At 37.0% G+C, this 24,023-nt stretch overlaps 1 protein-coding gene across 3 annotated transcripts in view; it reads left to right on the forward strand.

Moving 5' to 3' along the window:
- The window catches only part of PDS5B (PDS5 cohesin associated factor B), a 108,684-nt gene that overhangs the window by 21,437 nt on the left and 63,224 nt on the right, over positions 1-24,023 (forward strand). For all 3 annotated transcript variants that reach the window (XM_068672927.1, XM_068672932.1, XM_068672931.1), the window contains exons 2-8: positions 1,158-1,283; positions 4,142-4,345; positions 10,008-10,094; positions 10,190-10,287; positions 11,486-11,612; positions 18,589-18,669; positions 20,741-20,881. In XM_068672927.1, the coding sequence (XP_068529028.1) occupies positions 1,176-1,283; positions 4,142-4,345; positions 10,008-10,094; positions 10,190-10,287; positions 11,486-11,612; positions 18,589-18,669; positions 20,741-20,881 (846 nt within the window). In that variant the 5' untranslated portion in view covers positions 1,158-1,175. The remainder of the gene's footprint in view (positions 1-1,157; positions 1,284-4,141; positions 4,346-10,007; positions 10,095-10,189; positions 10,288-11,485; positions 11,613-18,588; positions 18,670-20,740; positions 20,882-24,023) is intronic.

Genomic DNA, 24,023 nt, shown 5'->3' on the forward strand with positions numbered 1-24,023 from the left:
CCTCAACCCTACAATGATTCTGTGATTTCTGGCAAGTTGTAATTTTGATATAGCTCCTTATATAGGAGGTGAGTACAAAAAGAAATGCCTGACTTGGAATGTAAAGTTCAGGAAGGTGAACACTGGGAGGAAATGTTATGGACTAATAAAATGGGGGTGACGTGTGGGAAGGCAAGGCAGGAGTGAAGAAAAGCTGGCATTGTATAGTCTTTCTAAAATCCAACTTATCCCAGCATGCACCATCTAGTTTTATTCACTGTTATCTGTTTTCTATTAATTTTAGCTTTGAGTAGAAGAATAATTCACGTCCTCCTCCTCTGCAGCAGAATTTTGTATAGCTTAGGGTGGTTTAGGGGGCAGCCTTTACTTGCATCTGTTTAAAGGGGCTGAGAAACTGAGTAGTTGAGTCAGTTCTACAGTTGGAATTTAGGAAGGAGATACTGTTGCTTGTCTGTGCTCATTTGTTTAAAAATTTGGTTTTATGGGGTAGAGGAACAACTTCCAGTTGGCACACTCTCTTCCTATACCTACTACTTTTTCTTATGTGCTACTCATCAGGGTTATTCCTGCTGTATTTAGGGTGGAATAAAACTCTTCAAAAATACCGTATTGCCAAATTATGCATCACAAATGAAAATCAGTGATGTGTAACACTTGAAAAACACTGCTATTTAGATATTTGAGGAAATTGTGCTCTATTCAGTTGTTTGGAAAACAAAGTCTGCTTCAGTGCCTGTTTTCAGAAAGTATAAGAATGTAAGCTGGCTCGGGTTTATTGTTATCAAGTGGTGGTAACAGTTCATGCAATGAGATAGAAGCTCCATGCTTCGATCTCAAAGTGTGATGATCAAATACATTCAGTTACGAGGATTTGTGTCTTTTTGTTTGTGTATTTCTGGGAAGCTTTATCGTACGGTAGGACAGTGTACCTGAATATCGAAGCCATTGCTACTATCCACAATGTTGATTAGTAAACCCCCAAAATACATGTTTTGTCCATTTTTCTTCTTTGTATGTTTTTTTTTTTTTTCTCTGTGTGGTTCTGGGGAGATTTTTAACCCTTTGAATTAATGTAATTGCTTGTTTAGCAAGTTTGTCTACCTTCTCTATCCTGCTTTTACAGCATTGACTTGTTTTTCTTTTTTTTTTCCTCACAGTTTTAAAATTGCGAAATCATGGCTCATTCAAAGACAAGAGCCAATGATGGAAAAATCACATATCCTCCAGGAGTCAAAGAAATCTCTGATAAAATATCTAAAGAAGAGATGGTGAGAAGACTAAAGGTTAGTAAGCATGCTACTAGTGGCAGACCGATGTTTCTTGTACAAAGCATTCAGTGATCCTATTACTGTATTTCTTATCCGAAGGGATTTTTTTTTCTCTTGGGCTTTATGACAAAACATTTTTGATGCTCAGAAGAAGGAACTTTTTGGCTATTGTGCCTTCTGTTCAACCACTTACTTGAAGTGGATTGTCAAATAAGTATTTAAATGAGATTAAAAAATTGCAAGTGGAAATAAATTATGTTAATTTCAAATACTTCTTTAATTTTTATTTTAGCTCCTGTAGTATGTCAGTGCTTTTAGAAATGAAAATACTTGACAACATGAAAAGAGCCTTAATTTTAGGAAAAAAAGGATGCATGAGAACACACTAGTATTAGACATTTGTGTTCCTTACAAAGTTGACTTTAAAACCGACTTTATTCACATTATTTTAGTCTCTGTCACAAAGACAGTAAAAGTCTTTGATTATACTATGCATTTTTATGTCTTCTGAATTTCTATGAATTTCTATTTCTAATTTCCCCCCCCCCCCCCCCCCCCCCCCATTAGCCTTTCTGTGTTTTGGGAATTGAGTTGATGGTTGGTATGGTGCATTCTAAGATCTTGGATAGGAGACATTTATTGTTTCTTTTGCTAAGAGTCACTCATAGATGAAACAATTTGTTAACACTAGCGTTTTTTTCAGCTCACGAAAATGCATACTGCTCTTACTGATACTTTTTCTATTACAGCCTCATTTAATTTTTGGCATTGAGTCTAGTCCTTGTGTTCTGTCATCTTCATCTGTCTTGCAGGATAAGTGTACTTTGCAGGATGTCTTGTGTTTCTTGTCCAGCTGTTCGCTCTGGCTGTGCACTCATGGGTATGCAGACAGAACCACACAGTCCTCCTTCACGGAGAGCTACATGATCTAGGCTACCGGAGACACCACAAGTATATAGACCTACAGTTTCCCACAGTTGTAGGAAAATAATTAAGTGAACTATTATCCTCCTTATTTCCCTGACTGCTGAATCCACATAATTATTAGAGAAGAAGCACTTTTCTGTGGATCTTATAATTTGTACAAGCAGCTAGTTTGCTATTTCTTCAGTAAAGACGATCTGTTTATATAACTACAAAGTGTTGGGAAGTCTGAGGATAAAATGAAAATATACACAGTGAATTTCTATATTAGTATAGCTCACCTTGCAAATCTCATGCGTTTCTGATCAATGCCATCTCCAAGTTGCAGTGGATTATGAGAGGAGAAAGAAAATAAATGCTCAGATCTAGGGATTAGCACTGAAGAAAGAATGAAGGTGATAAACATTTTGGAAATGGTGAAATAGTGTAAGGAGAACATTTTTTCCAACAATTTCTCTTGATACACAAAAGCTAAAGGATTGTACTATGAAAAATATTAATTTTTAGACCAGTGGTCTAGGAACATACTTTTCCATAAGTTATGTGAAATTAAATTGTGAAGTTTCCTACTAGGAGAGTGTAGGAGCCAGAAAAATTGAATAGCCTAAGAAATATAGGCCACATTTGGAAGCTGAAGCTCCAGGAGTATTAATCACGGTGGTCTGGGTGCAATTTCAGGCTCAGGAGTTCTCTAACCTAGTGCTTTGCAAGAAACCGGGAAAGTATGCTAGCGGAACCAGCTTGTTTCTCTTTGCTTTTCCTTAAGCACTGCAACAGAACAAGAAGACTGCCTTTGTTGTTCTGACCAGTGTGTAACTCCATGTTGTAAGGAAGAAAGAAACTGCAGTTTCATTTCTAGAGTAGGCAAACTCTTTACTTGTTGCAAGAACTCTTGTAACACCCAAATGTTTATTAATTACTTTAATTACATAAATCTAATTACTTCCCATAGAAATGAACAGTTCTTTTCTGTTTTTAAAATTATTTTAATATTATGTAAGGGCAACAGTGCACATCAGGTGGCTCATCTCATGTCTGACTTGGGAGGACTTCGTTTTCTCAATGGAAATTGCGTGTGCTTAAATTACTGATAGTCTCTGCCCAAGTCTTTATTGCCATTCTGATAATTTGAATGAGTTAATAACTTAAAATTACTCTGCCTCTGGGATTCAAATAAGAAAGTGGAGAAAAACATAATTACTTTGTTTTATCAATATTTTTTTTCCTCCAAATTTTTTATTTATTAATAGTTTTTAAATGTAAGAATTCTTACTAGCTAGCAGTTAATCACGTTTATCTTGCTATTTCTGCTTTTGTTGTATTTACAGAGTAAAATATTCAGTGTTGCAGATTCTTCCCCATCTCCCCCTCCTTCCATATAGCCTACTGGACCCTAATAATACTAATTAGCTTTTTCTCCTGCTGGACAATGTGCGTGCTGCTGGGATGTACTGATCTTATATTTGCTTCTGCTGAAATTGTGCACTCTGCTCCTGGTGATGTGTTGTTACACAGGGGACAAACTTTTCTTCAGAAGCAGTGGTAGGAAAAAAGAACAACACATAAGGCTGAAAGAGAATAGAGGGGAAAAAATAAATTGGAACCCTAAATGCTTCAGGAAGAAATACACCTTTTGAGTAAGGTTTTGCTGTTTTCTAAACTTTTCAGGGAATGTTCCTGTATTTTTTGACTTTTGGTCAACTTGATGGCATGGTTTTCTCTAGAAGACATATGAAGGCCTACTGCCAGGTTTTCATTAACTCTACTGAAACTGTACATTTGGACAATTGACAACTTGAATATTTCCTTTTTACACTCTAAAAAATAAAACATTGGTTTACTACCTTTACTTATAACAAGTACTACTGCATTGCTTCTGATAAATATTGCACAAACACAATTCTTAATTTTGTGTATTGAGGTCTTTTTTTTTTTTTTTTCCCTTATAGATGGTTGTGAAAACTTTCATGGATATGGACCAGGACTCTGAAGAAGAAAAGGAGCTCTATCTAAATCTTGCTTTACACCTTGCTTCAGATTTTTTCCTCAAGCATCCTGATAAAGATGTGCGTTTGCTGGTAGCTTGTTGTCTTGCGGATATTTTCAGAATTTATGCCCCTGAAGCTCCATACACTTCACCAGATAAACTAAAGGTAAATGTAATTAACCTATTTTTCCATACCAAGGTTTTATACTGAATGATTAATATAATTGGTTATAACTTTTTCTTCCCCTCCATTTATTTCTGGTCCAGCCTGAGCCATCCTTGGTAAGGGTGTTCTGTCAGGTCAAATGCTCATCAGATAAATTGATATATAGCACATCTTCCAATAACTTGCAGGGCTTTGGACTTATATTGAAAATAGACATATTATTGAACTATGATCAGGATTTGTGGATACTGGGCTGTTACTTTACAATAAAAGCTATAGATATATGACTATTTCTAATTTTTTTTGCAAGATAGTCAATTCCTTCACTCGGGAAAACATCTCTGCTGTTTCCAATTAAACTACCAAGAGATGGTCAGTGGATTTTTTTGTAGATAAAAGCTACAGAAACAAAGAAAAAATATTTTTGTATAGAGAATAATTATTTCTGATGTGAGATGGAAAATTCTGCAATTACAAGCATTGCTGATCCCACTAGATGGAGATGGTTGATTGAGAAATGCCAGCTTTGAAAAGGCAGTACAATCTGCCCCATTTGTTTTAGGATGTTTCATTTTAGGTTGCCTTTGTTGTTGTTGTTTTTCTCATTTTTTGTAGAAGTCTAACTTCCTTTACAACTTAGAATATCAAACAACTTCCTTTTCACACTCTGAATCTAGACTGATGAACTGATTGATATAGAAAGTTTTGCAGAGAAGAATAACACTGAAAAACTTGCTTTTTTTTTTTTGTCTCCTTGACTTAAGAGTGTAGTACACACACACACCCTCGTTCCCCCCCATAGTAGGATAAAAAGATGGTTTTGGTGTCAGGGGAGTGGGAGAAATGACTCAGGTTTTGGTCTGCTGAATATGCTGAACGTGCTTCATAAGTAGAATGAACACTGCAGTTGTAACTGTAGTTCATGCTTTGTTACCTAACATACTGGAGAGAGACTTGGGGATTTGCTAGCTGTATTTTCTTATTTCTAAATTCTTGCAGTTCTGATTACGCATAGTCTAGTTACCTTACTTAGTGATCACACCATCTCCTTTCTCTACTGGGTTATGTTTAAATCTGTTTTTAAGGCTTTGTGACTTCCAATACAGTTTTGAGTGTGTTTTCCTTCACTTGTTAGGCTTATTTTTTTCTTGAGGTGGGAGTTTTACATTTTATTTTATATATATAATATATATATATATATATATATATAAAACATTGGAAGGTTTACATTACTGATCTTCTACTTAGTAAGAATTCTACTAGTACTTAGAGCTCTGGAGAGACTATGAACTTCCTCTGTCATCATTGAGTTCTGAAATCTGTGCAGATCTCTGAATTCGGTCTCTCGATGCAGATTTCCAAACACTTTCTGAGAAATAAAAACAGGATAAACAATAGACCTTTGCCAAGGGCTGTTGAGAGACTTGCAAACCAGTTTCTGCTGAACATAGCTTTTGTGATTGCAGGACAAGCTTTGATAGAAATGTTGAAGATTCCATCCAATTTAAGACAAAGAGGTAGAAGGAAGAATAGTTCCTCTTGGGTCGTATCTTGGTCCTATTTCTACCTGCTATTTATATTATATCCATAATGCAGCTTTAAGAATCTCCTGTGGTATTTATAGCATTCAAGTTGAAGATGGGGAAAAAAAAATGGTGAAAAGGTTTATTTCTTGAGAGGGGAAAACCAGCAATCTTAAGCATTTACTCTTACTTTGCACCATCTCTGTTACTTGAACAATGTGTAATTTACACAGGGAGAAGGGATCAGAATTTGGGGTTCTCCTCTTATGTGTATCCTCAGTATAAATTGTAAATACCTCACTGAGAACTGAAAGATTTTTGACAACAGGGATGGAAAATGCCATAACTGGGGTAAAAGCAGACCTGGAGCAGGACTGCTCTTCTGGAATGTGAGAACTTTTAACTTAAGTCACTTGGAGTACTGTGTCCAGTTCTGGGCTCCCCAGTACAAAAAAGACAGGGATCTCTTGGAAAGGGTCCAGTGGAGGGCCACAAAGATGATACGGGGCCTGGAGCATCTTCCCTATGAGGAAAGGCTGAGAGACTGAAGACTGAAAGGGGATCCCATCAATGTGTATAAATACCTGAGGTGTGGGAGACAGAGGGATTTGGGCAACCTCTTTTCAGTGGTTTGTGGGGACAGGACAAGGGGTAATGGCCACAAGATGGAGCCCAGGAAGTTCCACACCCAACATGTGAAGGAACTTCTTCATGGTGAGGGTGACGGAGCAGTGGGACAGGCTGCCCAGGGAGGTTGTGGAGTCTCCTTCTCTGGAGATATTCAAGGCCCGTCTGGATGCCTACCTGGGCAGCCTGCTTTAAGGAACCTGCTTTGGCAGGGGGGTTGGACATGATGATCTCTTGGGGTCCCTTCCAACCCCTACAGTTCTGTGATTCTGTGAAGTCCTCAGCCTGGGGAAAAAAAAGCCTGTGGATGGTATTCTTGACTCAGCTGAAATTGAGATGTTTGAGGGTGTATATAGTAGCAGAACTTGAAGTATCTGAATGTGTTTTGTGGTGAAAGCTATGGCTGTGATACACACTGAAGCCATTATGTGGTTAATTGGTATCAAGACAACAATCCACAGAAAACATCTGATGTTCTTCCTAAAGTTGAAGCATAAGCACTTGTGGTTTTAGAGTTTGGGTTTTAATGTATGCTTGCTTTATGGAGTCTGATGTGAAGCCATATTGTCAAAGCTGTGGAAGTGTTGCAATTTCTTAAGTACAGCCAAAGTTAATTTATCTTGTGTTTTACGTTTATAAATGTGTGTTCAGATGATATATTTGGTATGCTCAGACAAAGAAAAAACTTTGGGTCATACAACGCTAGATACTCAAATTCAGCAGATACTTCTCAATTTAATCTCTGTCTTGCTTCCTTTAAAACAGAAAAAAAGGAAAGCATTATGAACTTTTCACACTCTGCCATTATTATTTGCAAAGCATTCAGCTATTAGACATTGCCCATGTATGCTATTTATTAATATATGTATTCATGTGCAATACAATGTGTACTTTATTAGGAAAACTAATTTTGATCTCAATAGGTTCTTTGAATTATGTTCAGTAAATAAATGTTGCATACCAAGCTGCAGGATTAAAAATGTTAAATGAACACAGTCCATTCTTGCAGTGATCCAGGTTCATCTGTACAAGAAGCATTTTCAAAAAGAGCCATTATACTTAGAGCATGAGCTCTATAAAATGAAGTAGTTCTTATGTTTGGCATGGGTCATTCTCCCAGATGCTCGTTTTCGTGTTTATTTGAATCTTAATCTTGGCTGAGATTCAGTCTTGGATGACTGCTGATAGGCTGCACCGATGGGCTGAGGTCAACTGCATGAGGTTCAACAAGGCCAAGTGCCGGGTCCTGCACCTGGGGCGCAATAACCCCAAGCAGAGCTACAGGCTGGGAGATGAGTGGTTGGAGAGCTGCCAGGCAGAGAAGGACCTGGGAGTGATGGCTGAGAGTCGGCTGAATATGAGCCAGCAGTGTGCTCAGGTGGCCAAGAAGGCCAACGGCATCCTGGCTTGTATCAGAAACAGCGTGACCAGCAGGGGTAGGGAGGTGATTGTCCCCCTGTACTCGGCTCTGGTGAGGCCGCACCTCGAGTACTGTGTTCAGTTTTGGGCCCCTCGCTACAAGAAGGACATCGAGGTGCTTGAGCGGGTCCAAAGAAGGGCGACGAAGCTGGTGAGGGGCCTGGAGAACAAGTCCTACGAGGAGCGGCTGAGGGAGCTGGGCTTGTTCAGCCTGGAGAAGAGGAGGCTCAGGGGCGACCTTATCGCTCTCTACAGATACCTTAAAGGAGGCTGTAGAGAGGTGGGGGTTGGCCTGTTCTCCCACGTGCCTGGTGACAGGACGAGGGGGAATGGGCTAAAGTTGCGCCAGGGGAGGTTTAGGTTAGATGTTAGGAAGAACTTCTTTACTGAAAGGGTTGTGAGGCATTGGAACAGGCTGCCCAGGGAGGTGGTGGAGTCACCATCCCTGGAAGTCTTCAAAAGACATTTAGATGTAGAGCTTAGGGATATGGTTTAGTGGGGACTGTTAGTGTTAGGTCAGAGGTTGGACTCGATGATCTTGAGGTCTCTTCCAACCTAGAAATTCTGTGATTCTGTGATTCACAGCACCTTGTGGCCTACCAGTTCTTCAGCTAAAGGAACTCCTTTCAGGTGGGCTACTGGCCTGCTAATGGGGCAAACTCTACTTTTTAAGGGGATGTTCTTCAGAGTGGTGTCTCTGAATTCTTTTTAGTGGTTGGAGTCCATTAGGCGTGTCCTTTGAACTGCATCTTCTGGTTTAATTTCAACCAAAGAGTCCAGTTCATGTGCTTTTTAGCTGATCTGAAGCGTGAACCAAATGCACAGCCTTCTGAACATCCCTACTTAACACTTCAAAGGTCCAATCTTATTTGAACTCAAAGATTAATGTAGCTGTATCTTTGACCCATGTGCTTGCTGGAGTTTTTTTTTTTTTTAACCAAGATATGACAGTGTCACATGTAATCTAATTCTTGTTGTTACCTAGAAGAGCAAATACTTATAGAGTAAAGCTGGAAGTTTGTTGTCATAGCCTTAGAAAGAAGGAACCATGTTCTCATCTTTTGTCCATCTCATCATTCGTGGGGGAACAAGGGGCAAGGTGGAATGGTCATTTGAAAACATCATAGAAAAGCTTTTGGGGACGGGGGATGAAGAGGCTCATAAGCTTTCCATGTACATATGTGTATCTTAATGTGAAAGTTACATTACAATTCCTTTCTTCTAAGGAAACTTTTCAGGGCTAGCTGTATGGCTTTTGTCTGTTTGTTTTGACAACTTTATACACTTTGGAATTTATTTGCACCTAGGTTATTAGATAAATTGTTATGGATACACTTGAGGTTGAGAATGCTGTCTCTGAATGATGATGATACTTCTCAATCTTTTTTGATTTAATACAGTAATTAGGTATTTCCAGCTATTCATTGTTTGAATGTAAAAAGCATTTTAGAAAGTCACCTTCTTGTGTGTTTCCATTCATGTTCCTTCTAACCTGCTTAAATTGTTTTGTGTGAGACTTTAGAAAAAGAAGTCTTGTGGTGCTGAAAATTTATATGGAAAGCAGGAAAAACTTGGTTTATTGTTTTTGCCTGTCTTTTGCAAGAGATGTGGTCTGTCAGTAGCATGGTTATTGAGACATGCATAAAATGCTGTAGTATAAGCCTATTAATAATACTCTCAGGAAAGCTGCAGTTGGTTTCTGCTTTTTACCTCTTCTCTCCAGTCCAAACCTGTTGTAGCATAAAGTAAAAAATGTAAAATTCGTTGTCCTTGTGAATAACATTGTGACTTTGGCAGCATGTCAGCCAGTTGCAGGTTTTTTGTCAAATTGAGTATTTTTCTTCATTAAAAAAAAAAATTGTTTCCTCTGAAAAAGGGCGCTTCCTCAACACTTTATAAAGAGGTGAAGCATTTTAAGATTACTCCTTGATGTACTCTGAGATATTTTGTAGATCTTGTTGGTTTTTTTTTGACAGTGAAATGGTGTATGACATTACTGCATATTTTATACTGTTGAATAATATCAGTGATTTAAACAGGTAATTATTATAACTTTTCATTGCAATTGATTAAATGTCACCTTTTCTTTTCAGGATATATTTATGTTCATAACAAGGCAACTTAAGGGTTTAGAAGATACAAAAAGCCCCCAGTTCAATCGATATTTTTATTTACTCGAGGTAAGCTTGATAACTTATCTCATGATAAATCTTAAATGTGATTTTTAAACTTAATCTTTTATTAACTACATTTATGTTTTTCCCGTTCAACTTAGAACATTGCTTGGGTGAAGTCTTATAACATATGCTTTGAATTAGAAGACAGCAATGAGATTTTTACACAACTGTACAGAACACTGTTTTCAGTAATAAAGTAAGTACTGTCACCACAATTATTTTATTGCATGGTTTGGGTGAGTTGTTTCTCACTTAGATATTCTGTCTATTGGGTAACTTTCAGCATTAACAAGCTTAATTTTGATACTGTCTTAATTCAGTTTAACTAAAAGTAGCAGTATAAATGTAACAGACCGTCAGTTATGTCTTTTTTAATTTAACAAGATACACTGCAAATTGTCTGTTTTTCCAATTAAATTTACTTTGATTGTCTTTTAGTGCATTTATTTTACCATGTTCTTGAAATTGAAGGTGAATGGTACAATGTACAGTTCTAAGAATTGGAGGATTCTTTGTATAAAAATATGGGACAAAGGCCAGTGGGTACCAGAAAGTGCCACTGGAGGCCATCTAGTCCATCACTCCCTTCTCAAAGTAGGGACAGCTGGAGCAGGCTGCCCAGGAGGGTAGCCAGTTAGGGTTTGAATGTCTTCATGGATGGAGAACCTATGGCCTTTTGGGGCAATCTGTTGTAATGTTCAGTCACCCTGGCAGGAAAAAAAAAAACAAAACACTTATGTTTAAATGTTATTATCTGCATTGCAACTTGTGCCCATTGCCTCTTGTTCTGTCACTGGGCACCACTGAGAAGAGTCTGAGTTTTTGTCCTGTATGCCAACATTAGGTATTTAAATATGTTAAGTTCTTCCCAAACCCTCTCTTCTTGAGGCTTTAAAACAAGAAACAAGCAAGCCAGCTCTCATCCTCTCCTTCTATGAATGCTGCTCCAGTCCTGTAATCATTTTTGTGGCTCTTTGCTCGACTGACTCCAGTACATCCATGTTTCTTCTGTACTGGGAAGCCCAGCACTGGTCAAAGTGCTCCTCCATATGTGAACTCAAAGGTGTTAAGTAAAGGGGAAGGACTTCCTAATATTCCATTTTTGTTTTTACTGTAGGGCCAGATACAATCCGTTTTCTCTTTTAATATTTTCTTTTAATATAGTAGTAAACAGAGAGGGTGTGAGATTTGAGAACATTTTGAGAAGTGGTGTGTGCAGGACAGAAACCTAAGTAGTTTAACTGCTTATGGAATCTTGTAATTTGATTATTATTGTTCTTCCTTGTTTGTTTGTTTTGTTTGTTTTTTTTTGGTATTACCTTGAAGAGATACTCTGATTGGAATCTTCTGTTTTATGCAAATGGTACACTAAGGATTCTTGATTTTAATTTCAGCAATGGTCATAACCAAAAAGTACACATGCACATGGTTGATCTCATGAGCTCTATCATTTGTGAGGGAGATACGGTGTCACAGGAACTTTTGGATACAGTGTTGGTTAATCTAGTGCCTGCACATAAGGTAAGACTTAACAGTGGTTTAACTTGTGTTGATTAAGATTTATTATGTATATGTATATCTTCAGATATTTAGATTCCATTGAGAGAATAACTAGCAAATGTGTTCCTCTCAATTGGATTTTTTTAGCAAACAAATCAGTTTAAATGGCTGTAAAATTCAGTATCATTTTATTGCTTTGATTCACTTGGCATAAATCAAAGTATCAGCAAAGTCATTTTAAAGCTTTAATGTTATATGAATTTACAGTTTTTTGATACATGGCCAATACTGGCAGATGTTTATATAAAAGACATACATTTGAAAAGTGTCTTTGAAATTTAAAAAAAAGTCTTTGAAAAAATTTTAATTAGTGTAATGCTGTATCAACAGTTCAAAATATTGTGCTGCCCTAAGCAGAAGGGAGAAAGTTATAAATGTTGACTTGATGTTGTTGGAAGCATGTCAACGTGATTTTGATGTAGGCCTAGAACAAACTACGTTCAGAAACAGCGGTGACTGAAGAGCCCAGGTTATGGGAATTATCTAGGAAAAGTGTACTTAGCTGGATTTTGGACAGTGGTGCATGTCCAAAAGAGCTTTTTTTTTGGGGGGGGGGGGGGGGGATGGGAGGGGGTGAAAGGGACTTTTTAAGGAAAAAGACTTTTTAATGCTTTTTAGAAGCTATAATGTGACTGGATGTTAACTGGGGGGTTTTTGCTCTCTGAAAAATGTAGCAAGTAGCACAATGCATTGTGCCTTACCGCAGCCCATCAGTTTCAATAAATAAACAACATGTTACTTATTTTTCTACTGACAATGAAAGGCAAAATGTTTAGTATAGGCTAATCTCCTTATTTTATTTTAATTGGAAAAGTTTTAGCTCTGTCTTTTAGGGGTTTACTACTTTTAAGCTGGGACCAGATTGAAAATTGTGTAGCTAGAATTTAGGTTTACAAAGTAAAGCCTTGGAATACAAGAAAAAAAAACAAGAGTATGCAGAATACATCAGTTTGTGTATTCTCAGTTAAGCACTTGTTCTTTGTTTTGTTGTGTGACCTGTGTTGAACTTGATTCAGATGTACTGTGTTTTGTTTTTTTTTTTGATTCAGGCTTAATAAACTGATTTTAAATTGAGTAATTTGTATCCTTTTAGTTTGGCTGTGGCACGGAAACAAAATTGCTTTATAATGGATTTAAAGTTATTGACTGGGGACATTTATTAGGATTAGGAATTTGGGGTTTTGTTTTCTTTTGCCTCTGATTAAAACTTTGACTCTTTGGATAGGATACGAGTTTATAGGTTGCTTTTTAACTGCAGTAGCTTTGTAACTTTGGTCTGTGTTCTGAGCATTTTTAATTGTTTTATTTTTTTCAACCTTCTTCACATAAGTGGAAAGAAGCTTCTAAGATTTTTGTTTCATCTTCATATCTTCATATAATGTTAATGTAACATTTTGGAGCTTACATGGCATCTACAGACAGCGGTTAGATGGATAATGTCGCATTGGGAGCATGTATTGAATTCAGAATGAGAATTTTTCCACTTGTTTCCATTAAGCATAAAACCACAAGGAGATTAAGTTTCAGGTCCACTGTAGGAAAGAACTATGATTTGGCTGATCTAGCTGCTAGGCTGTATGGGCTATAGGAAAGGAAAATCCAAAACCAGACTGACCAAAAATGACATGATGGCAAGTGTTGATGTAATGGTAAGTAGTGAATCCTTATCTAGCTGGATTCCCTGGGAACCAAAGGAATATTTTTGATGGAGGGAAAGAAGCATAGATTTGTTATTAACTCGGATTTGCAAATGATCAGGTGAGACGTTGTATATGAGACAATAGTCACAGCAGATGACACAGGCAAAGCATGTATTTTGCATACAGCCAGAAAGAAGACTGTACACATGAGGGACTGTGGAGTGAACTGAATGAAAACAGTGTTCTGGAAAACAATGATACAGCTAGTATGACTTCTGGTGTATAAACAGTTATATTGGATAACGGTAGGTTGAAGACTTGAGGAGCTTAATTGTGTAACTTATCAAAGGAGCAGTTCATAAGTGTGTATTGGGAATGGAAGTTTCAAACAGCTCTCCTAGTTTTGCACCCTGGATGCTAAGGTCCAGTGGCTGGGTTTTGATACTAAAATTATATGAATATCTTTTTAAGAGTTACAGTAATTAAATGAGCAATTTACTAAAGGTTCTTTCAGTGCTGTTTCTTCTTAAAAATCAAGATCAGTGTTTTTCCTAAAAGAAGTGCCAGATCTGGTCCGTAGTTCTGTGTAGTAAGTCTAATAAGCAACGGTGCTAGCAGGGTGACTGCAAAAACTCAGGCATAAGGAGCACAGCAAGAATCTGGTGTGCTATCAAATGTCTGCCTGCCATAATAATAATAGTAATCACTGATTTAGTCTAAGACATTCTAGCTCCCTTGGGTTAGTAAACCATCACACTTGGTCAATAAAAGCTGCATTGATGTAAATCTGAATGAAAGTGGCTGATGGTAATACCACAAAACAGGTACGTGAGGCTCTCTTGAATAGCACAGCGGAGACTGGATAATAAAATAAAACAACAAACATAATTTGTTGGACCATGTGCCCAGCTCTGAATTCCTTTGCTGTTTAATCATTTTCTTGCTTTTGTGGTTTGGCTCTCTTGTTCCTTTCTATGAACTCCACTGAAATTCCTATGATAGGATTATATGAAGAGGGAATGAAATTTAGATTTAGTGAACTAAGCCCAGAAAAAGACCAGAGCGAAGGGAGAGGTAGTCAATATAGAAATGCAGGAAAAATTAATAGTTTTCCTTTCTCTTTGAGTTGTCTTTTCAGCTTATAAAGCCTTTATGGGAGCGTGTGCAAACACTTTTTTGTGTTTGTGCAGTTCGTTAGCAGGCAAATTGTGCTTTATTTCCTTGAGAGTTTGCCAGTGTGTTCCTTTTTCAGCCTCAGGAGTGCTACAGGGAATCCCACATGATTTACATGCTTATCTTCTTAGGAAAGTGATATTGACAATTAAATTCCTAACGGGCTCTATTAGAAACTTGCTTAATAATTAGTGTTATCTATCTTGGCAACACTTCAGCTCAGCTTTCTCTGCATTGTCAGCCATCCCTAAAAACCTGTTTTCCCTCCCTCTCTCTCTCAGAAGAACCAGAGAATCTCTTAAAGCTGCTTTGTGAGGTGCTCTTGGATGCCAATTCTACTGCTGTGCCCTTGATAAGAAGAATCAAATTGAAGGCTCTTCTCTAATTCTGAGAAAATGATGTGTAAAATGTATTTTTTTTTTTTTTTTAGGAATATTGGCTCTAGATATGCAGTTTTGACGCTTTGATTTTAGTCCTACAGTTACAAGATTAAGGACTGGATTGGTGCTAGCAAGTCTTTTTTGAGGAAAAATGAGGGACATGCATTTGGTTTCTGCTTTTGAAGTACAGATTATTTCACTAATAATTGCTTTGAGTTGTTAAATTGGACATTATGGGGCAAGTGGAAAAAGTAATTGGGGAAAAAAATAATAGGCAGTGTGTATTTCCACACTGCCAACCCCAGTGTACCCACACCACTGTTCTTTTGGCTCTGTGGCAGAGCATCCTGGAGAGCATCACCCATCGATCCCCAAAACTTAGGTTTTTACGTTTCTGGAAGATACTGGTGTTAGCAATATGTACGCAGAAATCACAGTAGGAGTTCCGACAAAAGAGAGATCTTATGGTTGATGAAGGTGGTTTGTCTTCTGAAGGTTATTGCTGAAGGCTTTCTAAGCTTAAAAAGCCAATTGAGTCAAGTGGTGGCTTCATTTCTACCCATTTTGGGACTCTTGAAAGCTTATCCCCACTGCATGCTTCCGTGCTCTTAGAGGCATCCTGATCAAGTTGATTATCCCCATCAGTGAAGGCTTTCTTAAATCCTTAAAAGATCTTGAAGTGCATATAACTTTTTTCCTGAATGTGGAGAAAGGTAGGTCAGAGGATATCTGTATAAATTTTAGGTTTAAAAAAAAAAAAAAAAAGAATATGTTAAGTTAGCTCTTACCTTATAACATTCCTCTTTCATACGAACTTTAAAGAATGTTTATGGCTATTCCATTAACCCAATAGTTCAAAATATAGGTTTTAATGGTTTGTAAAGTTCTTTGAATCTTTTTGGTTTTTGCCTGGATTGCTCACGTTTTCCTGTAAACTCAGACAATACTGCTTTTTCCTGCTTTTGTCTGTATCCTGGGATTGGAAAAAGGAAGAGAAAACTTTCTGATGTGTTTTTAAGAATTCTTTGACGTTTTCTTGAAAAATTACAGCTTCTGGACAATTGAGGGCCAGCAGAATTAAATGAAGTTCATGAGCCATGGGAAGAAAGTAGTTACCTTCTTTAGCCTTTTGGGATCTGGACTTTTTTTTTTCTTTTCAGCTTTTTTTTATATAGAATGAAGCCTGAGTAATTTACTCAGGGTTGGAAATCACTACTTCAGGCATATATCTCGGCAAACATTATGGTGTTGGGAGATCTTCTGCCTGATATTTAGCGGTTTAATTATAAAAGATCTTTGTTCGTTTAGGCTCCTTTTCCTAAGGCTATGTGCAAGAATTGTGCTTAATTTTTAAAATTTTAGTTGGTAGTAGTTGTGTAGATGAATTATGACAGCTTTTTTTTCCACTATCATCTGCTGTGTGAAAGATACAAGCTGAAAATGTAATTTGTGTGAATCAAAGCAGGTCTGCCTGTTGGAACTGCTGCACAAGGTCTGCTCTTTGGGCTTGCTTTACATGGAAATTATATCTCACTCGGGATGTAGAGCTCATGCTGGCCCAGGTGGAGGCTGGTTCCTTGGTTTTAGTGGAGGTGAAATGTGGAAGTCAAGAAGGATCAGAGCAGTACCTGCCAACAGCGTACAGTTCTTGCTGTGGCTATTTATGCACTTTATTTCCTGAACAGTCACAATTCTGGCAAAATAACAGAAAACAAATGCTACAGGTGGAAACTTTTTAAAAAATATTAGCATAAAGGACAAAGTAGAATGCAGAACCTCCCCTTTTCTGGGACATGGAACAGCTCCACAATTTTGCAAGAACCAACCATTGGCAGTCTTTGACATCTTGTTTAGGTAACAGAAGGGAAAAATTGAGGTTGAAAGTTAAGACACAGCGATTTATTTTTCTTCAGGGGAAAATAAATGCTCAAAAGTGGTCTTAAATTGGGGGAAAGATTGAAATAAAGCTCTTCATTTCTGATGTTCGTAAGCCTGAGATGTCTCATTTCAAAGCTGGTCTTGGTAAAATGAAGGAACTTGTTCCCAGAGTGCTGATCAGTCATTTTAGGACATTTTTTATATCATGTCTCAAAGTAGCTAATAGCTTGAATTGCAGTAACTTTGACAATAAATTTTGCCTTTCCTTTTGTTACAATTTAGCTGACCTTGAAAATACTACGACCTGTTTCTCAGCTGTGATGATGGCAGTCAGCTTCGTAGAAAAATAAATATTAAGCAAGCAAAATACATTTTCATAGTGGAGGGTAACTGGTGAACTGCTTCTGAACTTTAATTTCATATCTCTCCTGTTCCTAATGTGCTGTGATAGCTACGTGTCAGTTTTCCTGTAGTTGATTTGTTTCTACAAAAGCTAATATTTTTCTTCCTAATTTATATTCACATATGGCTTTTTAGAAGCAGGTAGGATTCACTGCAGGCTGGGCTTTGGTAATTTCTTACTATTTAGCGTTTTCTGGAAGCATTTGAGTATCTCCCCAGAACTGGGATTTTTATTCATGTTCTGTAGTGGCTCTGAGTGAAATAGATACTTCAGACTTGGACTTCACAGTCTTGACTTCAGACACTTAATTCCGTCAATAGGCAAGTCAAAGGCTTCTTTTGTTTTATATTAACACAAAATGTTAATCTGTTCCCACTGCTGTCTACAACCCTATACTTCTATACAGTTTCTGGAATTACAGATGTGAAATAATCCATCTTTGTAAAAAATAAATAAATAAAATAAAAACTCATTCAGATAGCTACACAGGCTAAGCATATACAGGCAATGTAAATGCGTAGTTCTGTGTGTATGCATGGGTGTGTATGCTAAAAAAATGTGTATGTTCTTGCTTATAGATGAGGTACATAATGAAACTACCCTTTAAAACTGTTTTCTTTTAAATTGAATATGAGATGGGAAGAATTGTATTTTTACAGAAACTTCTTTAGCGATTAAATGATTATATGTATTTTTGAGTATTGAGTACTTTGTGTGCCAGTGAGGTCTGGAGTGTCAAGGGCTGGGTTGCATTTTGTTCTGACAATTTTTGGAAAACGTAGTGTAAAAATTGGAGAAAGTAGGTAGCATCCCCTTTGTGTTGGGATGGGAAGAAAATGATGACAGTAATAACCAATTAAAGAAATAGAGGGGTAGGAAGGCGTGGCTTGTAATGTTTTAACAAGAACCTAACAAATCAAAAAAATAGTTTTTCTTCACAGTCTTGGATTGAAGTTCTTTTTCTCCTATCTGAGTCCAAAATACCAAGCGTCTCTGGGAGGCACTGTAGAGAGACTGTGCTGATGGTTGACAGATGGCTGCTTGATGCAAGGGCAGAATTGTACTTTATGTCACAGTCCTGTTTGGAGGCTGTATTGACCGTAAATGCCTCAAAGTTCCTTCCTAGTGCTTTTCTGATTTTTGGCAAAGCTGATAAAGAACAGCAGTAACATGCAGAAACTGACATTGTTGTGTTTCAAGCTTAGAAGGGCAACTGAAAAGTAAACTTATTTATGGGGAAAGTTTTCTCAACATCACCAGTGAAGTTTTCAAAGCTTTGTTTGGACTTGGTCTTGATCTGACTGTATTACCTTTATTACTGAAAGTGTTTAAAAAAAAAATAATAAAAAAGAGGCTATTTCTTTGTTAATGTGTTTAGCAGTGTATGGTAAATATAAACTCTCGTTATTATTTTTGTTAAGGATAATATATGTGCTTAAATTTTATTTTATTTTTTTTCCCAGAATTTAAACAAGCAAGCCTATGATTTGGCAAAGGCTTTACTGAAGAGGACAGCACAAGCAATTGAACCATACATTACTAATGTAAGTGAAGACTGCAAGCAAATATGGAAATCAATGAATTTTCAAACACTAAGCTGTATTATAAAAATAATAAATTACATATAGTTAGTTAGGTCTGGGTAACTTTAGAAAGTCTCAATTCTTCTTTGAGTTAATTGTTACGTTAATTAAGCTCTTTCCCTTTGAGTCTGCTTCTTTACCATATAGGAGTTAATAAGCCCTTAACAATTTTGTTCACTAAAATGGGGTAGTTCACTTTCTGTTGTGTTGGGGGACCTTGCTCTTTAATCCTGAATGTGACCAGAAGCCTAATGTATTTATGTATTGTTCTTATAAAAATGTATAAACACATTATTCTTGTGGCAAAGTTTGTTTTTTTTTTTTTTTTACTACTAAGTAGTCTCATTCATCTCCTCACAAAAAAAAAAGGTGAAGACAGAGCTCAACTTCAATGCCATTGTCACAGGAAGAGGAGGAGATAGAATCTAAAAATAGATAGCAAGAAGGAAAACTGAGTGGATTGAGGACTGTAGCCAAGTTAAGTGTAGTAAAAGACATCACAGGCTGTGCAGGAGAAGCGGGTTGAGAGGCAGAAAAGGTCAGGCATAAGTATGCTCTGAATTAAGCTGCACAATAGGAAAAGAAATTACGCTTTTTTATAAGTAGTTAAGGATTTAACATGTCTCCTGGCGTGTATCCAAAACCTCAAGAGCTTAAAAACAGTGGAAAATCTTTAATGCTTTTTGTTGCTTTCTGACTTGTAACACCTGTGGTTTTGGGGAAGTAGTTACCTTTTAAGATTCAAGAAAAAAATTTAGTGAAAACTCTCCCTCCAAACCTGTTAGTCAAACCTTCTGCTTGGGGAGGGATTGCATGGGAATGTGTTCTTAGTGTTGCTTAGCTGCAAGGTTAGATTACAAACTGGGTGACATTTTGTGGTCTTAAGGAAGTCTGTACAATAAGAATCTTCCTCTTATGGAAAATGTGCACATGCATTCTTCGGTTCTTGGTTTCCCACAAGTGGGAAGTATGCTGTCTGGTTTCTTTGAGCATTATTTTCTTTCTTAAAATATATTAAAGACACAGGAGGAGTTAATTGTCTAACCAGGAATATATACATTCCAGGCAACTCTGCTTCCAGGAGAGAAAGACTTCTCTGCAAGATGGTTAGAGAGTCCTAACTTCTAATGAAATGCACCTATCAGATTTTACTTAGTCATTTTTAATTTCTTTACTGATAATGATTAATCTTGTCAGGACTGATTAGCATCGCTACCCCCGGTGCCCAAGTTTGTAAAAAAGAAACTGAAGGGCCACTTAAATATATTATTTCCACCTGCCAGTAAGGTGACAGAATCTAATTTGTTTAGCCACACTTGTACTATTTTAACCCAAAGAGAATACAAATTTGCAAAGTTATACCTGACCCCTCCTCGTCCTCCCCAAGAAGGAGGCGGCAAACTCCTTATTTAGTTAGTTACCCATCTAGTAAGAGAGGATGTAGCTGAATGTCGTATAGAATTAATATTTGATATTTATGAAGTTTCTCTCAAACCCATCAGGTTTATTAAGAAATAATAATTGCTTTACGGCTGTATTATGCTGCTTGTAAATATAAATTCTGGAGTAGTCAGTTACTAATTACTACATATTTGTTTATGACTTCTTAACCTATCAGCTAGCCAGTTGTTCCAGCTTTGTTTTGTCTAAAGGTTGGAATGATTTTAAAGTAAGTGATTATGCTTAGTAGTGCAATAACTGTAAATATAGTCACATTATAAAAAGATTTGATGCAGTGGGACCCCTGTAAAGTTGTGTTGCTTAAATTATTTGTAGCCTTGTTGTAGTAATCTAAGAATTACTTCTCATGACTTTTCATGTGTTTTTCCTTTGTGTGATTTTGAATACAGAACAGATTTGTATATTTAAGAGTTCAACTACACAGCCCTGTTCTGCTAACCCTCTCCCCCCCCCCTTTTTTTTTTTTTATTACTGTAAGATTGCAAGGTAGATTTAGCGGTGGACAGGTTTAGGATTAGACGCATGTTATGTATCCTTGTGTTATTAATGTAGAGTCTGTTTTATTTCCTAGTTCTTCAATCAGGTTCTCATGCTTGGGAAAACATCAATTAGTGACCTGTCAGAGCATGTGTTTGACTTGATTCTGGAGCTATACAATATCGACAGTCACCTCTTGCTTTCTGTTCTACCCCAGCTTGAATTCAAACTTAAGGTAAGCATTCCTTATGCTTTCCATCTATTTGAAACACATGTATGCTTTTCACTGTTGATGTAGTTTTGTACTGACAAGTTCATCACAAATTATTTGGCATATGAAACCAACATTTATATGTAAAACAAGTCTGTGTTGTTTAAAAGAATACTCGTAAAAGTGCTTAAGAGTAGTTTAACTTCAAATGCATTAACCTACAGTGTCTGTGTGCATATGTTTTTAGGCTTCTGTTTTTCAAACAACAACTTTATTATTTTTTTTTAATGGCTTGAATCCGATCTGGTTTGTTCCTTGGTTTACTGTAGTATTTGTTGTGAAGGGCTTTAATATGTTGAAAGTACTTTGTGCTGCTGGTTGTACAGAGAAACTACATCTGTTCACAATAGCGGGGTCTGGAAGGGATAAACCGGGCCCACTGCTAATGGAAACTGATGCAGTGACCATTTTCTTTAAATAGCAAGTCTGTCACAGGTGGAAACTTAAAAATATGTCTTGGATTCATTGCTACAATGATCTCTATTTCTTTTAAGTTTTTTTCTCCATCTGAAAAATAGCTTGTGTTTGCACTGTACCTATTTTAATAGCTTTTTTTTTTCCTTTTTGACTTTTTTACCATTTCATAGCATCTCCATCACTTGTGGAGACTCAGTATAACAGCTGATACTTCCTTTTTTCTGCTCAACCTTTATTCACTTTGTCATTTCACAAGGTGTCTATGGAAGTGGGGAATTTGATTACTTTATTACCAAGTTTGAAAGTGATTTCTTACTGAACTTAAAAGCAAGTGTGCAGTGGGTGACTTCTAAATTTGCACATATTTTAATTATTGAGGAGAGGTTTTGGTTTTGTAGAACCCGTGGCCAGTTCTCAGTGTAATGTTTATTACTGTAGTGGCTTGTTCATGCCTGTTATCTTTTCACTTATGTTTCCTGATTAGGCACACCACATGGTTTTACAAGTTGTTTTTGTGGCTGTATCTTTCCATTCACATTTATGAAAGAAGTAGGGCCCAGTTTACTTCTTACTCTCTTTTTTAAAGCACACCTTTTTTAGCCTTTAATATCCGTTCTTGGAGGTGGAGAACAATTACTCTCACTCCAATAAAAACACTGTTTCTGAAGCTGTTACTCAAGAGATTTAATTTTAACTGGTGCTGCACCCTTTTTTCATAGCCATAATTGCAGTAATCTTTCCATCTTTAGGTCCATGTAAAACTGCAGCTTCCTGAATCATCTTCGTGCTCCTCATGTGCCACACTTGGCTTCTTCATTGACTCACATATGCCACTATTTCAGTACTTGCTTCTTGTTTGTATCCCATTTTACCATTGGTATCAGTAAGATTAGTAGGAACACAACTTCATCAACTTTTTTTTAGTGCTCTAGGAATTTCTGTTCCTTCAACTGAGTGATTTTGATTCTCAGCCTTTCCCTAGTTTCTTAATACCTCTTAAATTAAACGACATTTTTCATGTCTGCATTTCTGCTCTTTGTTTAGTATATTCTTCTGAGATCAAAAACATGTATTTCATTGTTTTTCATCTCCTCAGTCCTTGGTCTAGTTTTTTCTTGAGGCCTAAAACCCTAAGGGTAATGTGGTTGACAGGTAGCATTTGTAATATCCAGTGTTAAAATGTTTCCAAGAGATGTAACTTTTAGTAGCTACATTATTACTGCTCGCTCTTAGTGCTTTATCTCTTGTTAAACTCCACTGCTGTTTGTGGCTCTTCCCAGCCCAGGTACTGCTACTGTATGAATTGTCTTGTTGCTTCAAGTGCCTTTTTTAGGTGCTTTAAGTTATAACCACAAATAATATATACCTGTTTTGTCCTATCGGTTGTCAAATGCATTTTGATCCATCTTTAATATTAAAGGGATTAAAAAAAAATAAAAATCCAAGAACATAAAACTCTCCTATAAAATAGGATAATCCTGTTTTAAATGAGGTCAGAGGTCTTCCTGTTGTTAAAAGGGCATTTTGAGGTTAAAAGGGTATTTTGAAGATGAATGTTCTGAAATATGAATGAAATACAGTCAGTTTGTGTGAGATCAGCACAAGTTCTTTATAAAGACTCGCCAGTGATGATTAAGTATTTTCCACTCCAACAACAGCTGTGGCTTTATACTAAACAGTGGCAGCTAGTGTCAAGCACTTTGAATTCAGGTCCAGGTAAATTGCCTATTAGTGTTGGAGAAGAGACTGTGATTTCAGTAAAATTTAGCACCTTACAGTGGAAGGCAGCTACTGTTGTGCTGCTTTGAATGAAAAGAAACTCAACAGCAGTATCCCTATTAGCTTGATGAAGCCTTGGGTCAAATGGGCAGCACAGGAGAAAAATAAGCTTGGCAGTCCCTAATGAAATATGGGAGAGGGGAGTTTGCTTCTTGAATGAAGGTCAATTAAATTTAATGATACAACAACCATAAACTTCAGTGAGCTCTGTATGTTATTCAAAGTTTGTTTAAATGGCTTTGGCTTTTCCAGATTTGGTACATGGCGTGTATTTGTCTGTGCCCATAGCTTAAGAGTTTTGCCATATAAGCTCATGTGCTATGTGGAGCGTGTTTATGTCATGCATAGTTTTGCAGAAACGTCGAGTTTCTGTTCTCTGAGATCGTCTGCTACTGCTTTTGAATATACAGGTGTGATAATAGAATTCAAATACTAGGGGTGATACTCAAATGTTTATGGGGCAGTGTGACAATTACTCTGTTCCAGGATCCCAGATTGCTTCTCTGCTGCTAAAGAGGTTTGTATTACTCTTAAAATGAAAGGTGTTGAAGGAAAGCTGTGCCTGCCTCAGTGGTTGGCTTGTAAATTTTGAGGAGCAAGAATGTGTGAGATGATCTAATCTTGCATGCGTTGAACAAATGGAAGTGGACATATGAAAGGGGCTTTTCAAAGACAAATTGGGTGATTGCTCTGTGTTTTTGAAAATGTGCATTGGCTTTAAAATTGGCTTTAAAACCAGTTAGAAAAAAATTGGCCAGATGGAGTAGACTCATTGTAGACTCTCTCTGAGCTAGATACCAAGTGTTTCAATTACTGGGATGCTTCAGAAAATATTTTCAGGTGCAAACTTGGCAAGTTCTATATGAATTTGAACAGAACCCAATATTTTTTATCATGCCAATGGAATCTC

The sequence above is a fragment of the Anas acuta genome, chromosome 1 (genome assembly GCF_963932015.1).
Source record: "Anas acuta chromosome 1, bAnaAcu1.1, whole genome shotgun sequence".
Lineage (NCBI taxonomy): Eukaryota > Metazoa > Chordata > Aves > Anseriformes > Anatidae > Anas > Anas acuta.